Source organism: Mustelus asterias, unplaced genomic scaffold (genome assembly GCF_964213995.1).
Source record: "Mustelus asterias unplaced genomic scaffold, sMusAst1.hap1.1 HAP1_SCAFFOLD_291, whole genome shotgun sequence".
NCBI lineage: Eukaryota > Metazoa > Chordata > Chondrichthyes > Carcharhiniformes > Triakidae > Mustelus > Mustelus asterias.
In genome coordinates, this window is record NW_027590256.1 from 283220 (window position 1) to 301878 (window position 18659).

Sequence of the window (18659 nt, forward strand, 5' to 3'; positions counted from 1 at the left end):
AATCGAGTTGGGGGGGAATTTGGCCACGCATTCATTGGTGTATAAGGAGTATAGAAAGGTGCTGAGGACATGGTCATGTGGGGTACCAATGTTTAGGATAATTGCAGAGGAGTTGTTGTTGCCGTTCCTTACTGATTGCCGTCTTTGGTTCAGGACATCGAGGATCCAATCACAGAGCGAGGAGCCTATCCCAGGCTACTGACCATCCAATGTTAGTATTCAATGGTGTTGAATATAATCTACCTAACTTCTTGCCCAACAGGACATGAACAGTTAAGACTGTCAGACGGTGAAGACCGATGCGCTGGCCGAGTGGAGATTTATTACAATGGGACATGGGGCTCAGTGTGTGATGATTCCTGGGATCTCACGGACGCCCATGTGGTTTGCAAACAGCTGTCATGTGGAACTGCATTGGACGCAGCACTTCCTGCTTCAAGTGGACCCAGTGTGGACTCAGTTTGGTTGGATGAAGTGAACTGTTCCGGTGACGAGTTGTTTCTATGGAACTGTCCCTCTGCATCACGGGGTAACCACGACTGTAATCAGAAAGAGGATGTCAACATTATGTGTTCAGGTAACGGAGATTTCAATGTGTTAATTGTTCTCAGACAAAAACATGAGTTCGCAAAACAGATATTTCATTGATAGAAATGGAAATGCAGCACACAGAAATAACCTCGAATTACGAATGGATATTTTATTTAATTATGAAGCAAACATAATTCTTCATCGAAACAGTTCTGTCAATGGGATCACGGCCCATTCTTCCAAATTCCAATGAATCGAGTCCTAAACTGTTCAACTTTTCTCATAAGACAATCCCTCCATACTGGAGATCATCCCAGTGAAACTTCTCTGTTTTGCCTCGAATGAAGTATTATTTTCTTTCAATAAGGAAACGAAGCTGTTCACAGAAATTAAGATGTAGTCTCGACAATGCTTTGTGCACTTGCAGACAGACTAACTGTATTGGCCATGCAAAATAGTCCCTCAGTCTATCCAAACAGGCGCCGGAGTATGGTGGCTAGGGAGTTTTCAAAGTAAATTCATTGCAGATATAAACCAAATTGTGACAATAATAAATATACTTAAACTTCCACAAATTACCCTCCAGCCCCCTTGAAACAATTGCCATAATTGATTAAAGAAAATCCCAAGGCTTTTTATACATATATAAAGAACAACAGGGCAGCCAGGGAGAGGGTTGGCCCACTCAAGGACAGGGGAGGGAATCTACGCGTGGAGCCAGAGGATTGGGTGAGGTATTAAATTAGTATTTGCATCAGTATTCACCGAAGAGAAGGACTTGATGAATGTTGAGCCTGGGAAAGGTTGTGAAGATAGTTTGAGTCATGTTGAGATCAAAATGGAGGAGGTATTGGGATTCCTGATGGGATATACCCCAGAATACTGAGGGAGGCGAGGGAGGACATTGCTGGGGCCTTGAGATAAATCTTTGTAGCCTCACTGGCTACAGGGGATGCCCCAGATGATTGGAGATTAGCGAATGTTGTTTCTTTGTTTAATTAGGGAAGCAAGAATAATCCAAGTAGTTACAGGCCGGTGAGCCTTACGTCAGTGGTAGGGAAATTATTGGAGAGGATTCTTCGAGACAGGATTTACTCCTAGTTGGAAATCAATTGACTTATTAGAGAGAGGCAACATAGTTTTGTGAAGGGGAGGTCGTTTCTCACTAGTTTGATCAAGTTTTTCGAGGAAGTGACGAAGATGATTGATGAGGGTAGGGCAGTGGATGTTGTCAGTAAGGCCTTTGACAAGATCCCTCATGGCAGATTGGTGCAGAAGGTGAAGTCGCATGGCATCAGAAGTGAGCTGGCAAGTTGGATACAGAACTGTCTCAGTCATAGAAAGCAGATGGTAACAGCGGAAGGGTGCATTTCTGGATGGAGGGCTGTGACAAGTGGCGTTCCTCAGGGATCAGTGATGGGACCTTTGCTGTTTGTAATATATACATGTATATATATATATATATATATATATATATATATATATGTATATGATTTGGAGGAATATGTAACTGAATGATCAGTAAGTTTGCTGATGGCGCAAAGGGAGGTGGATTTGCAGATAGTGATGAAAATAGAAGATAGAACAGTACAGCACAGTACAGGCCCTTCGGCCCTCGATGTTGTGCCGAGCTTTGTCCGAAACAAAGATCAAGCAATCCCACTTCTTATCATACTGGTGTGCTCCATGTGCCTACCCAATAACCGCTTGAAAGTTCCTAAAGTGCCCGACTCCACTACCACAGCAGGTAGTCCAGTCCACACCCCAACAACTCTCTGAGTAAAGAACCTACCTCGGACATCCATCTTAAATCTCCCACCATGAACCTTATAGTTATGCCTCTAGTAACAGCTACATGCACCCGATGAAATAATCTCTGAACATCCTCTTTATCCCCCTCATCATCTTATAAACCTCTATTAAGTCGCCTCTCATCCTCCGCCGCTCTAAAGAGAAAAGCCCTAGCTCCCTCAACCTTTCCTCGTAAGACCTAGCCTCCAAACCAGGCAGCATCCTGGTAAATCTCCTCTGCACTCTTTCCAATGCTCCCACGTCCTTCTGATAGTAAGGTGAATAGAACTGCACACAATATTTCAAATGTGGTCTCACTAACGTCCTGTACAGTTGCAGCATAACCCCACGGCTCTTAAACTCAAACCCCTTGTTAATAAACGCTAACACACTATAGGCCTTCTTCACGGCACTCTCCCCTTGAGTGGCAACCTTCAGAGGTCAGTGGATATGTACCCCAAGATCTCTCTGTTCCTCTACATTCCTCAGAACCCTACCGTTGACCCTGTAATCCGCATTCAAATTTGTCCTGCCAAAATGAATGACCTCGCACTTATCAGGGTTAAACTCCATCTGCCATTTTTCGGCCCAGCTCTGCATCCTATCAATGTCTCTTTGCAGCCCACAACAGCCCTCCACCTCATCCACGACTCCAGCAATCTTGGTGTCATCAGCAAATTTACTGACCCACCCTTCAGCCCCCTCCTCCAAGTCATTGATAAAAATCACAAATAGCAGAGGACCCAGCACTGATCCCTGTGGAACACCGCTGGTAACTGGTCTCCAGTCTGAAAATTTTCCATCCGCCACCCCGCTCTGTCTTCTATGAGATAGCCAGTTACTTATCCAATCGGCCAACTTTCCCTCTATCCCACACCTCCTTACTTTCTTCATGAGCCGACCATGTGGAACCTTATCAAACGCCTTACTAAAATCCATGTAAAAGACATCAACTGCTCTACCTTCATCTACACACTTCGTTACCTTCTCAAAGAAGTCAATCAAATTTGTGAGGCAAGACTTCACCTTCACGAATCTGTGTTGACTTTCCGGGATTAAGCTGCATCTTTCCAAATGGTCATAAACCCTACCGCTCAGGACCTTTTCCATTAACTTACCGACCACCGAATTAAGACTAACCGGTCTATAATTACCAGGGTCATTCCTATTTCCTTTCTTAAACAGAGGAAAAACATTCGCCACTTTCCACTCCTCTGGAACTATCCCCGTGGACAGTGAGGACCCAAAAATCTAAGCCAAAGTCTCTGCAATCTCATCCCTTGCCTCCCAAAGAATCCGAGGATATATCCCATCTGGCCCAGGGGACTTATCGACACTCAGGTTTTTCAAAATTGCTAATACATCTTCCCTCAGAACATCTAACTCCTCCAGCCTATCAGCCTGCATCACACTCTCATCCTCACAAACATGAGGACCATCAGAGGATACAGCAGGATACAGATCAGTTGGAGACTTGGACGGGGAAATGGCAGATGGAGCTTTATCTGGACAAATATGAGGTAATGCATTTTGGAAGTTCTAATACAGATAGGAAATATACAGTAAATGGCAGAATCCTTAAGATTATTGATAGGCAGAGGGATATGGGTGTACAGGTGCACAAGCCATCGAAGGTAGCAACGCAGGTGGAGAAGGTAGCCAAGAAGGGACACAGCATGCTTGCCTTCATCAGCCGGGGCATTGACTTTAAAGATTGGCAAGTCATGTTGCAGGTTTATATGATCTTAGTTCGGCTGCATTTGGAATATAGTGTTCAATTCTGGTCGCCACACTTCCAGTAGAATGAGGAGGCTTTGGACAAAAGAATTACCTGGATGTTGCCTTGCATGAAGGTATTAGGTATGAGAAGAGGTTGGAGAAACTCAGTTTGTTGTAACCGGAACGACGGAGGTTGTCGGGCGACCTGGTAGAAGTCTCCAAGATTATCAGGGGCGTGGACAGAGTGTAGAGTCACAAGCTTTTTCTCAGGGTGAAAGAGTTAATTACTCGGTGGCATAGGTTTAAGATGCGGGGGAATGTTGAATGGAGATTACGATGCAAGTTTTTCACTCAGAGGGAGGTGGGTGTCTGAACTCGTTGTCTGCAGAGGTATTGGAAGCAGATACGATAGCGACTTTTAAGGAGCGTCTTGACATATACATGAAGAGGATGTGAATAGAGAGATATGGTCCCCGGAAGGGTAGGGGGCTTTAGTTCAATCAGGCTGCATGTTCGGTGCAGGCTTGGAGGGCAGAGTGCCTGTTCCTGTGCTGTAATTTTCTTTGCTCTTTGAATAAGCCTTCCAGAATACCTACTACATCTTTGTACTAGCTTTCTGTGCTTTTGCACATGGAGTCCCAAGTCCATCTGTGTTGCAGCTTTCTGAGGATTTTCACCCTTTAAGTATTATTTTGTTCTGTGCTCTCCCATCCAAAATGAACAACTTCACGGTTTCCCACAGATACTTAATTTGATAATTATTTGGCCACTTACGTAACCTACCAGGCTCTCATTGTAAACTGTTTTCGTCCCTGTCGCAACATGCCTGCCCACGTTCTTTTCTGTGTTGCCTGTAAATTCGGCTAAAGTGCAATCGTTTCCTTCCTGCAAATCATTAAAATATGTTACAAGTATCTGCTGTCCCAGCACTGTTCCTTCCGAAACCCCACTGGATACTGGTCGCCAAAATGAAAAAGAACCCCATCTCCCTGCTCGCTGATTCCTGCCCATTAGCTAATTCTCTATCAATGCCGAGTTACTGCCTCCAAAACGGTGGGCCTTTACCTTCGGGCTTTAATCTTGGCGAGATACGTTGTGGAATCCCTTGTCGAAATCCATTCTGGTTGAGAATTCGTTGAAAACATCTGTAACTTCTTCAAATGATCCAATAACAACTGGCAAGAGTGAGATAATCACTTACTTTAGAGTAGATTTTATTTACATCTTTACCCACCGAAACAATGACCAATAGGCAGTGAACTTCGTATTTTTATTATTTATGACCTGCTCATCGATCATGCAGCGAGCTTACGAATGAACCATTGCACATTTCCAATTTCATTGACAGAGTACAAAGAGTTACGGTTGGTGAATGGAAAGCATCGCTGTGAGGGGAGAGTGGAAGTGTTCTACAATGGCACCTGGGGAACAGTGTGCTCGGACAAACTGGATAACCATGATGCAGAAGTGATTTGTAAACAGCTACACTGCGGCGCCTTTTCTTACATTAATTATGACGCTCAGTTGTTCGGGCCAGGAACCGGACCCATATGGCTTGATAATATTGAGTGTAATTTAAATGAGAGAACGCTTTGGCAGTGTCAGACAGACCCTTGGGGTAAACACAACTGTCAGCACTCGGAAGATGCGGGTGTTGTCTGCTCAGGTAAGCCAGCACACGTATAAATCATGTAGCCTTTTCAGACATTGGTGCCCAATTCAATTATATTTTCCTCCTGCTAACAGAATCCATCGTGGGTAAAGAGGAAGTCGACAGGCCACCGGAATGCGTTCGCAAATCAGGTGTTTGCATTTCTTCATTACACTGAACATTTGAGGTATTCGTGGCTTTAGGAATGGAGATGTCAATAATAGTTTCTATTTCCAGATTTGGGACTACCTGTGCGCTTGGTTGGAGGAGACAACAACTGTTCAGGGAGAGTAGAGATATTGTGCAATCACCTCTGGGGCACAGTATGTGATGACCCATGGGATATTGAAGATGCCAATGTCGTTTGTCGTCAGTCGGGTTGTGGTTCCGCTCTATTTGCCCCAGGAGGGGCCTATTTCACTCAGGGTGAAGGTGATATCTGGCTAGAAGAGGTGAAGTGTACTGGAATGGAATACTTTCTCTCTGACTGTCCTACATCATCGTCCGCACAATCAGATTGTAATCATAAAGAAGATGCCAGTGTGATCTGCTCCGGTAAGGGTCCAGACACGTGATGAGTTTGTTTTGTTCGGTTAGAAGGAGGCAGAGTTTTTTCATAAATGAGTGTCAGCAGTTCCGTTTCTTAAGATAAACTCTAAGGTATCAATCTCATGACTTAATATGCAATGCCTTCCACAGGACCCGAGGCCGCACTGACAGATTCCCCATCCTCAACTGCAGGTAATGTTCCTTAAAATCTTTACAATATCTTGAATATTATTCCTGTTCTTCACAGTGCTCGCACTAGCGATACTCATGTTATTGACATTCTCTTGGCATTGTAAATTTAAAAGAAAATATTAGTGTTTTCATCAGTGATTTACTTTTGTTTGAGAAATGCAATCGTTGTGTCTATTTCTTAAATCCCTCTGTGATTTTCCGCTTAAGCACAGGGAATTGAGAAGACTCCCATACCTGTTGTCATCTGCATTACACTCGGAGTTTTGTTAATCTGTGAGCTATCAGCACTAATGGCTGTCATACAGAGAACTCTAAAAAGGAAAGGTGAGTTTCATATCTTACCTCTGATCTAACACTGGACCAGTCATCATATTTCACATCCCGGACAGTCTGCATTTATTACACTTTTCCAGAGAGTCTGAGTTGACAACGTGAGAAATACATGTTAATCTACTAACTTCCTTTTTTTAAATGTTCAATGCAGTTGTTGATTACGATGAAGACAAAGAACAAAAAAAACTGGAACACATCAGCACAGAGAGCAGCATATGTAGAGGAAACAGGCCTAACGTTCTTAGACGATATGCCTCTTCCTCAATGCAATTATGGAAATGTAAATTAGTTGCAAACTTCATATTCGTTCTCCAAGATCACACAGTGTACTCGATACAAAATAAGTTACTTGTTGTACCGATGAATCACATTTGCTTCAATTAAAAATTCACATGTCACTCATCCTTTCCCACTCGGGTTCCATTCTTCTTCTTCTTCTCATTCCTAACGCGCAATAATATACAAAACATTCCAATTCAACTAATATATAATATTAAAAACCACCCTGAATATGGATAAACTGATGACTTTTCAAACTGACGAGATAAAACAAAGAACAGTTTTGTCCTCATTCGCCCGTCAAAACTGATACAGTCCGCAGAGTTCAGCCGGTGTCATACGCAATCACTTCGCACAAGCACATACACATGCAAACACATTTAAAAAATATACCTATTACATACAAATAGTCTCCTCCTTATTCAAGCTGACTGGCTTTGTAAAATCACTGTTTTCCTCGGTTTTCTTTACTCCTGTTACACATGAGAACCCGTCCTGCACTACATTTCTCCTAAGCAGACTCAGTAAAGTGTAAAATCCCTCCGGAATCTGGCTTGTAAATTCTGGGAGAATGATAATGTCCGGAGCATGAGGCGCGCCTGAACCTCAAACTAAATGGAGCAAAACTTCAGAAGTTTCCAGAGTTTAAATCGATGATGGAACATGGTTTATGATTATAACTAAACCATGAAAAAAAATCGAAATTTAGAAATGGTATCAATAAATATCAATATATGTGAAAATTATTAATGTTCTTTGCTCAACGGAACACTTGAGGAGCTGATGTCCAAGTTAGGATAGTTTGTGGGGGGCGGGGGGGGGCGCGGGGAGGGGGGAGAGGCGGGGGGGGCGTTCTGTACAGACAATTTTTCTCACTTATTAGACAATGGGACTGGTCAAACTGCACATTATCTTTATTTTTCATAGAACAAATGTCACTTTCATTTCTCAGAAACTCACAGTGGGAAGTGGTTCAACAAAATATTCCTTTGTCAATTTCAGGCGTGTTGCATTCACCAGTGAAGAATTATTTCTGAATCAGTGTTGATTTTCTTAATGATTTGCAGGTCCTTCTTCAATATTGCTCCATGAATAGCATTGCAACTTAAGCTCCATCTTAATTATGAATCATAAATATATAAGGCAGCAACTTTCAGGAAATACATAAATCAGAGGCAAAGGCAAATAACTTCAATTAGGAAATATATTTTACAGCAAAGAGCCAGAGGCTGACACACTGACCCTATTTCAAGATAAACAGGAACTGCTCCTCTATTAAGTTAAGGCGCAATTAAGCACAACCTCAGATGTAAACCCGGGGGAATGTACTGAAAATCAATTCACTCTTTGCTTCCTGAAACAGATGCCGTCACTGGCGCCAGTGGTCCACCTGCTGGCTCGTATCAAGGAATTTATGAAGAAATTGAGAGTATTCCATCTGGCAAGATTTTCGATGAAACTTGTGGCTCAGGTATTTATACACATTCTGGCTGATCGCGAACGTTCACTGAAGGAATGCCCTTTCCACTGAAATTCCCATTTCCAATTGAAAATTCACCGAAATGACATGATCAGCAGTATAATCAGTATGCTCTTGTGATGGAATACTTTCACATTGAGCGTCTCCATGAAGATGAGTGCAGAGAGAAGTGATGGGTTTGGGAAGATTGCCCCTGCTCCTTCCTGTCTTATTTGAACAAAAAACAAAGAACAAAGAACATTATAGCACAGGAACAGGCCATTCGGCCCTCCAAGCCTGCACCCACCATGCTGCCCGTCTTTACTAAAAGCCCCTGAAATTCCGGGGACCATATCTCTTTATTCCCATACTATTCATGTATGTGTCAAGATACACCTTAAAAGTCACGACAGTATCCAATTACACTCCCTCCCCCAGCAACGAGTTCCAGGCACCCACCACCCTCTGTGTAAAAGATCTGCCTCGAATATCTTCTTTAAATGTTGCCCCTTGCACCTTAAACTGTTCCCTCAAGTAAATGACTCTTCAACCCTGAGAAAATGCTTCTGACTATCCACTCTGTCCATGCCTCTCATAATATTGTACACTTCTATCAGGTCGCCCCTCAACCTCCGTCGTTCCATTGAGAACAAACCAAGTGTCTCCATCCTCTCCTCACAGCTAATGCTCTCCATACCAGGAAACATCCTGTAAATCTTTTCTGTACCCTCTCCAAAGTCTCCACATCCTTCTGATAGTTTGGTTGTAGACAACGATAAGGAATCCCTTTTCCTATTTCTCACTCAGCAGCATACTGACTACTTCAGGTGTCTGAGCTGTGAAGAGTAACTTTATTGACTATAACATAATTCAGTCACTCCCTTGGCGGAATGTGTGTGTGTGCCTGTGGGGTGGGGTGGCGAGGAGGGGTGTGGTGGGATGAAAGGGGTAAGCGAGGAGGGGGGGAGGGGCGAGGGGGGGTGGTGTCGTGGGGGGAGTGTGCTGGAGGGGGCGGGAAGCTGGCTGCTACGGAACAACAAACAAAAGAAGTTCTATTGAGGAACATATAGAACCATACAGCACAGAAACAGGCCCATCGAGCCACCGTATGTATGCCAAATGGCAAATACTAAAGCATATTAATTCCATTTTCCAACACTTGGCCCATAACCCACTATGCCTTGGCGATTTAAGAGCTCGGTCAAATGCTTCTTAGATGTTGCGAGAACACTTGCCTCCACCACCTCTTCGACATTTGTTCCATATTTCCACCACTCTTTCAGCAAAACATATTTCCTCAGATTTCCTCCAAATCACTAACTCTTCACCTTAAATCTCTGCCCCGTGGCCATCGTCAGCTCAGCTATGGAGGATCATTACTGTGTTCTACCCGATCTATGCCTCTCATAAGTTTGTGTTCCTCTATCAGATTTTCTCTCAGTCTCCTATGCTCCAGGGAAAACACACACATCTTATCGAGTCTCTCCTCACAACTGAAACGTTCCTTCCTTGTGAATCTCATCAGCACACCTATTCGTGCAATCATGTCCGACTGAAAGGCAGACAATCAAACTGCACACAATCCTTCATCTGTGCCGAAACAATGTTTTATAAAGTTGTACCAAGAACTCGTTGTTCCGATATTCCATGTCTGGCTAATGAAGGCAAGAATTCTGTACATCATCTTCACGATAATATCGATGTGTTCTGCCACCTTTAGGCAACTATGGACTTCTACACCAATGCCCCTTTGCTCGTCAATAATCCCCAGTGGCTGACTGTTCATTGTGTATATGCTACCTTCGTTGGACCTCCCACAATACATCAGCTCATATTTATCAGAATGTGCAGTTAATTTAGGATAAATTATACAATTATCCATATAAAAATAATCATGAGATTATTTCCAGTGCCGTTAAATTCATAGAATGTTGTTGCAGGAAACAAATAGCAAGGGAAAATGTACTTACAATGCATAAATAATAATATAATCCGCGTGGGAGTACAAAAGAATAGGAATCTCCACTATATCGAGAAAGGGGGAATGATTCAGAGCAGATGGAATCAAAAGGTAAAGCAACAGCTGGAACCGAGTCACTTGAATGCAATTGCCTTTTAGATCGCAACTAGAATGGCAAAATAATAGATGGGAGGAGCCAGCTGAGGGACAACATAGATGCCTTAGGAATGAAAAAGTCATTATATTTAGGAAGGTGCCCTATGTCGATCCTCAGAAAATTTGAAATGTTGTCCCGCAAAGAGCTGCGAATATATAAGCTGTCAAATATGTAAGAAAAAGTCAAGTATGAATGTCACATTGTGGACGAAAGAGACATTGTTTGAATTGAAGCTGAAGGAACAAGAATGCACGAAGAACATGGAAAGCTGGAGATGGAGAAACCAAGAAAGAAAACAGGATGGTAGGAGGCACGAGAAACAATGAAGAAGGCAATGAAGTTAAATTATATAGCAAACCAGAATAATATTGCAACATATTGTATCGGATATTTTAGATATTTCTGTCAGAAGTTAGTGAACACTGCAATGAAGTAAACGTGAAAATCCTCCAGATGCCACATTCTGGTGCCGACTCGCCTATGACATCGGAGAAAAAAATAGCAGACTACAAAATCGAGAAAGATCAAATGGCCATAGCACTAGAAGTTCAGGTTAGAAAACAAATGCAATCACTATCTAATTGTGAGGATTTAGAATATTCGTAAGTTAGATAAGCTGAAAGCTTATCCAATGACCTAAAACATGACAGTGGCGACATTACATCTGTTAAAAATATACAAAGCAAAAAGTGTGCAATATCTGAATTCTACCTGATAATTAATAATGACTATATTTGAAATGTGTGATGCAACATGTCCCTTGCACAACAGACAAATCATCTTTAGGTTATTAGACAAAATACAATGGGACACCTGCTAAATGAGAAAATACGACACAAAATACAAACATATTGTGATTAGTAAGTGGACTTCGAGAATGAAAACTACGTATGCCTCAAATGGTAGATGAGATGATCACCAAATTGATCAACATTTCAAATTCCATTTGATAAGCTATTGCATCATTACCTCATGAAAATGCCTCATGTATGCGTCAGCCTTTGTTCAGGTGCCAGCACTGTTAGGCAGCGCTGGTTTCAACTCATTCTACAGAAGCAAGGCTAAATTATCAGTGCGATTATGAGGGAAAGATCCACATACCGAGGGCAAGAAGTGGATGAGACGTTCAAAACGTTCAAATATACGTTGGTATATTTCAATCCAAATGAGAGGTCCATGTTTCCCCTCTCATTTTGGACTGAAATATACCACAGAACCAAACTGAAGCAGGGCATGGCAATTTTCCTGGTGCTTTGGCAAATATGTTTTCCATCATGTTTCATCACGTAATCAGACCATCACACTTAATTGTTCGCATTTAATTGAGTAAATCAGCTGTCATGTTTTGTTTGTTACATCAGTGTTTGAACATAAACAAATTCCTAAATGGCCGCAATAACTTGTCAATGCCGTCTGGCTAAGAGCATACAATGTTAATGCAGATATTATGATGATCTCTCTGGTCACAGTTTAGAAAGCACTACCTACGAGTCTTGCATAGATATACAGAATGGCAGAATGCGGGACCTTGTGTTTCACAAGCATCCATGCAGAACAGAGATTTATGATACAAACATGGGGATTAATCCTGCACTTCCTACATTTGTCAATGAAACTGAATTCCCCCCCAGGGTGGGGATTTCAACATTCGGGCAATAATAAATTATAACCTTAAAATTTGTGTTCATTCGTGACTCTCTTCGTTTCTTTGCAATGTGTTCATAATGGAAGCACCTATTCTGCGATTTGTCTTATCCACCTGAAAATTCTGAAATTCCAGAATCTGATATTTAATATTAATTGTCCAATTATGTGCCGCAATATCAGTTCAAAGACACTTACGCTCTATTTTGGGAATGAATGAATAGGTAAGAATACATTAACGCACTGAAATATAGTATGATGCATGTATCTGGGTTTTCATTCCCACAGTCACTGCCGGCGAACTTACGTTAGCAATTATAAACAACTCCGTGCGGTCGGGGGTGGGTGTTCGCTCTGAGAGGATTCGTCATCAGCATACACCGCTCAATGTCTCTATATGAAAAACATACATTATGCTTTATAATCTGCAATCATTCCCTTTGTTTGGAAGAGGTCTAACACTTACAGTATGTCGCCTGCAATAGGAACGGCTTTATTTGGACAGTGTTGCTCTGATCAGAAGGTGCGGATAATTCTCCTTGAACTATTGTATTTCTGTGTATTTAAGTTTATGACTGAAAGGTGCCCTATTAAATTTCCAGTATAGTGACACAGGAACGATGTACGTACTGGGCGCTCTGCCCCTACATTTCAAGTTATCTCCCCAATGATAAATCATTTTGTCTTCAGCAGTTTCTGCTTCCATGGATTCCCTCAATCAGATCGAATATTACACCAGTCACAGCTTAGGTAGCACGGATCTGGGATCAGAAAATCCAGCTTGGAGCTCCTCCTGCTTTCAGGGTCAGTATGACTTCAATTTTGTGACTGTCAATTTTGTTCCCTTACCCAACTCCAAGTCCCCCCCCCCCTCACCCCCCAAACCCCCCACTACTCTCTCTCTGCTATCGAATAGTATCAACTCAGCATCAAAACGACCAAACGGTCTAAGGGCGCTGCCATGAACGCGCAGTGATGTAGTGGTTAAATTTAACAATGCTGGAATAATATACATCTGACACATTATCAAACTGACTGCACCCAGCGGTAAAGGAAATGAAAACAATTTTCGACTTTCTGCCAGAAAAAATAAGAAATGCCTGTTCGTATTTGATGGTTGCTACATTGTGATCCTTGTGCCTTCCAAATTGAGACGATCCGAACACCAGTTAGCAAGCTGCAAACTTTCTTGATGTTCTCATCTTTCGACACATAAGGTCAACGTTCATCAATTTTCCTGTGCTCAAACCCGGGTAGATTGACACAAATATGGTCATTTCTGTGTGTGCAGTGTTAGCAAGAATTTTAATGGAAATCTCTATTTCATTGCAGATCCGGTATTGGGCGATTATGATGATGCTGAGACTGAAGCATATGGAACAAGGGTAGGTAACTTGTTGATGAACAGAGATCCTGATCACCGCTTCACAGAAAGGACTGCTGACGGCGATCTCTCTCTTCTTGGTGAGTTCAATCACTGACACTTACCCAGTAAAAGTGATCTGTGTAAAAAGGCTGTTTTCAATTCAATTCTAACCAACGGCCAGAAAATTGAGAGGCAACCTCCAAAAATATCTGAGTTCGCTGGGCAGAAGGTGTCGTTGCAAAGCGCCAGTTGTACTGGAGACGATGTCCATGGTAAGATATTTGCGGTACACTTTCAATTTAAACAGACTCATCCCCAATACATCTTGTGTAACGTAAACTATTCAGCACAAGACAGTCTTATCTTACTGGAGATGTGAAGAACAGGTTGTAAGTTACATAGCCTGATTACATTCCAGTAATTGCAGGCAGTCAGCAAATCCGCTGTTTAATTGGAATACATATTGCCGAGAAAGAGAATGAAACACCAGGTTTATCAGGGGACGATTTGAGATGGTGTAGTTCTTGTTTGCTGTTAAGGCAATGGATATTTTCAAGTATCAGTGGGCCCTCTTCTGTATCCTTTCCCGTCTCCTCAAATGGCTCAGCTGGGGAAAACAAAGCCATTCCATTGGAAACTTCGATCGTTACTTTCCGAATCAGTTTTGCCCCTGCAATCACATTTTATTCTCCATACACCTGAGTTCATTGTTTTAAAAAAAACTTTAAGGTCGAATCTTCCTGTTGTTCCTGGAGTATCATCGATCCCAGTTCATCACCAGCCAGATTTTTTTTCTAACCCCCCCTCCATTAATTAAGCACGCTCTCTGCAAACCTTTCCAGCCATAGATCTTCCCGTACATCCTGGCCATTTGGAAACCCCGCAATGAAATCCCGACGTGATTTGTGGCTGAAGGCCACACTACCGCTCTTTGTGTCTTGAGGTCACAATTCCAGGCATAACTTTCTAAAATGCAATGACTTTGCTATCTGCCTGATTTTGCCATTATGCTGCTTTATGTAAACATTTGTTTGCAAGCACTTCTCTGTAAGTTATGAGAAATGTCTGGCAGTCAATTGTTTAGAAAAATAAGAGTTGCATTATTCCTTCACTCCCATCATAACACTATACTCTTTATCTCATCACAAAACACAGCACTCATAACAACACAGATCCCACTCAATTGTCATCCTCCTAGTTTGGTAAGAAAGAGTGCTTTCGCCCTGACAGTTACAAGTTGTGTGATTCCCGTGCAGAAGGCCAACGACCCTGTGCCTGAAAATGAAGAAAGATCATTACCAACCGGTTAACAACAATGTTTAATTATCTCTTCCAATGTTTATGCGGCGGTGATGAGATTGTGCCGTGTGTGGTTTCTGTCGCTTGTGATGTGACTCCATCCATTAGCTAAGGTTAAAATTATGCGAGCGAACAAGTTATGTATTGATTAATCAAAGATATTTGAGGTGAACAGGTTCAGATTGACGAGTAAAGATGAGAATTATCATGTCCTAGTGGCGGTTGGAACTTTTTTTATCGAGCAAAAGAAAATGAAGATAGACAACGTATGAACAACTCAGGTCAAAAGCACGCTTTAACCTCGTGTTTGAAATGTAATCACTCTTGACATAACGGACATGGGGACGCCGTTTGCACTACACAAACGGATAACTTGATTCAGTGAGAACGACAAGATCAGTTGCTAAATGGGATGGCTGATTGAATGGCAGATAATGGTCAGATGCTGGCAAACTACAGGATAATTCCTCTGGTCTATTTGAAATTACTTCTCTGGTACTTCACATTCAGTTCCGTTGACATAATGCCTTAACTGCCAATTCTGCTCGCTAAGATGGCTTTCACATTTGTCAGCGTAGGACTTCCTCGCGATTGCTTTGGCGTGTCAACCACATATTTAAAAATAAAGAAACATTGAGTTGGGAATTGACAGATGAGAGATCGACCAACTGAGTGGTAATGCACATCGCCCTTACTCTCGCTTTTTTCTCCATTCCAGGTAAATGTCAACGTCTAATCACAACAGATAAGACAGAACTTCAGGATGCGTTCTGAGAAAATTGTCATTATCTTAGCGAACTGTATGAACATGCTGACTACGATTGTGTCGATGCGAATTTACCTTTATTTCAATTAATTACCATGATATTTTGTGCTGAAATAACTGCAGTTCAATTTTCTCCTTTTTTCAGATTTTGTAATGCAGATGTTGAATTAAATTTTTAAACAGCGTTAGTTTTAAATAATTTAGTTGGTTATATTAATAATGAAAACTATTGCTCTGTTTGCATACGTTATCTCTACTACAAAACTGCGAAACTTGTGTATGAATGAAAGGCATCAAGGAATATCAACTGCTTTGTATTTGAAACCCCATTAAATACGTTGTAAAACAATTGGCCAAACTGTTGTATCGCGATTTATTTTAACATCGTCCGCCGCCGCCAAATGTCCCAAATGCAGGAACGAATGTTCCCTTAGTCTGTCTGCATTCATATGCAACGTTGCTGGATTTTATCAATAAACGTACATTGACTAAACACTTCAGTCAGAATGTGTGTTCCGTCGTTGTTTATGTTCTATCTAAAACTTGGATGTTGCAATTATTTCAGTTTCTTTTAACGCAGCAATTATTTAGAGAATATGAAAGAAAACAGTGTTGTTGTGGTAGTTAATGGCAACGTCTCCTGTATTGACATGGGCTCTCATAATGTCTGGGTGCATGGATGGAAGGGGCGCGGGGTGTGTGTGTGTGTGTGTGCGGGATGGGGTGGAGGAGAGGTGATATTTGTTTGATGCGTCCAGCAAGGTTTCTTGAAGCAATATGGGAACAGTCAAATAGGGAATGGGCCGTACCAGATCTACTATTGGTGAATCAGAGCAGCGAGGTGACACGAGTATCAGTGTGGAAGCATTTCGGGAAGGGACCATAATCACTACGTTTTAAGTTACTTATGGATAAGGAACAGAGTAGACCTCTGCGCTAACCTGTGGAAAGGCGATACGACAATATTAAGCAGCAATTGGGTAATGTTCATTTGGGCGGCTGTTTGAGGATAAATCATAAGACCATAAGACCATAAGACATAGGAGCGGAAGTAAGGCCATTCGGCCCATCGAGTCCACTCCACCATTCAATCATGGTTGATTTCAACTCCATTTACCCGCTCTCTCCCCATAGCCCTTAATTCCTCGAGAAATCAAGAATTTATCAATTTCTGTCTTGAAGACGCTCAACGTCTCGGCCTCCACAGCCCTCTGTGGCAATGAATTCCACAGACCCACCACTCTCTGGCTGAAGAAATTTCTCCTCATCTCTGTTCTAAAGTGACTCCCTTTTATTCTAAGGCTGTGCCCCCGCGTCCTAGTCTCCCCTGTTAATGGGGAACATTTTAAAGGCCAGTTGATTAGAGTTCAGGATCAGCATGTTCCTGTGAACCTGACAGAGAAGGATTGAAAGATTCGGGGATCTTGAATCACAAGAAAAATTGTGAGCTTAGTCAAAAGAAAAGGGGGCAGCTTTAGGAAACTGAAGACAGACAGAGCCATCGACGAATATTAACAAAGCAGAAATTAAAATTAATATGGAGGTATGAGGGTTAAAAGGGGGCATGAAATGTATTTTGCAAACAGGATTAAGGAAAATCTCAAGGCGTTTTCTGGATTGGTAATGAGAAAGAGGGTAGCCAGCGACAGGGTAGGTCCACTTAAGGACAAAGGGAGGAGTTCATCCGTGGAGTCGGAGAAAGTGAATGAGGCTCTCAGCGAAACATTTGGATCGCTACTCCCAAAGGAGAAGGAGCTGTTGGATGATGAATCTGGAGAGGGGCATGTTGATATTCTCGGGCATGTCAGTATAAATCAGGAGGATGTGTTGTGTGTTTTGAGAAGCATTAAGATAGACATGTCCCGGTATCTGATGGGACCTATCCCAGAATACTGAGGGTGACGAGGCAGGAAATTGCGGGGCCTCCTACAAAAACTTTGTATCGTCTTTAGCCAGAAGAGAGCTCCCGAGGGATTGGAGAATAGCCAATGTTGTTCCTTTATTTCATAAGGATAACAGGGATAATCTGCAAAATGCAATGAAAATTATCAATTCTTGCGCGCTATACAGACAATGCATACTATATATGGATAAGGAAAGGAGACAGTGCAGAATGTGGCTTTGCAGTCATAGCCAGGGTGTACAGAGAAACATCAAATTGATGCGAGGACCATTCAAAGGTCTTATGGCAGCACGGGAGAAGCGGTTCTTGAATCGGTTGGTACGTTTTTTTCTAAATGGAAAACGTGGAAAGAGAGAATGCCGGGGTGCGTGTGGTCCTTCATTATGCTGGCTGCTTTTCCGAGGCAGTGGGAAGTGAAGACAGATTCAGGGGATGGGAGGCTGGTTTGCGTGATGGTCTGGGTTTCGTTTACGACCCTTTGTAGTTTTTTTGTCGTCTTTGACAGAGCAGGAGCCATGGCAAGTTGTGATGCATCTAGAATTGGTAAGCTGAAGGGATGGGAAAGAATGGATTGTCTTCTCTTTTTCGTTGGGGTAGTGGAGGATGATGGGGATTCCAAGAAACTGTACACAATTGTGAGGTGTCAGGATAGACTATATGGGAAGTGCGTGCTTATTTTAACAGATAATTTCATGACTAAGGGTGATAGATTTCCACAGGTTTTTGGAAATATTAGAGGGGAGATCAGAAACAAAAATCACACAGAGACCTGTGGGTCTCTGCCATTCACAGCCTTGAGGGTAATATGTACAGAATGCCTCAACGGTTTATGGATATCCATCGCATGTTCCAGAAACTTTAGAGCTACGGAGCAAATGCAAACGGTGGAATAAGGTTGCTCGTTTCATTTTCGGATGGCGACAGAAATGATGGACCAAGAGGCGCTTTTTGTGTTTTGAGATCACTGCAATTTCATGATATGTTACACCATGTTGTTATTTAGAAGAATAAATGGTGACCTCATGTCAACTTCGACATTCCCGATGGGACTCAGAGACTA

At 42.2% G+C, this 18659-nt stretch overlaps 1 protein-coding gene across 1 annotated transcript in view; it reads left to right on the forward strand.

Moving 5' to 3' along the window:
* The window catches only part of LOC144486164 (antigen WC1.1-like), a 37546-nt gene extending 21842 nt beyond the window's left edge, over positions 1–15704 (forward strand). Inside the window, exons 6-15 of the mRNA XM_078204237.1 lie at positions 263–577; positions 5390–5707; positions 5788–5844; positions 5930–6247; positions 6392–6433; positions 6641–6757; positions 8409–8516; positions 13598–13650; positions 13813–13903; positions 15649–15704. Of these exons, the coding sequence (XP_078060363.1) occupies positions 263–577; positions 5390–5707; positions 5788–5844; positions 5930–6247; positions 6392–6433; positions 6641–6757; positions 8409–8516; positions 13598–13650; positions 13813–13903; positions 15649–15704 (1475 nt within the window). The remainder of the gene's footprint in view (positions 1–262; positions 578–5389; positions 5708–5787; positions 5845–5929; positions 6248–6391; positions 6434–6640; positions 6758–8408; positions 8517–13597; positions 13651–13812; positions 13904–15648) is intronic.
* The last annotated feature ends 2955 nt before the right edge of the window (positions 15705–18659 follow it).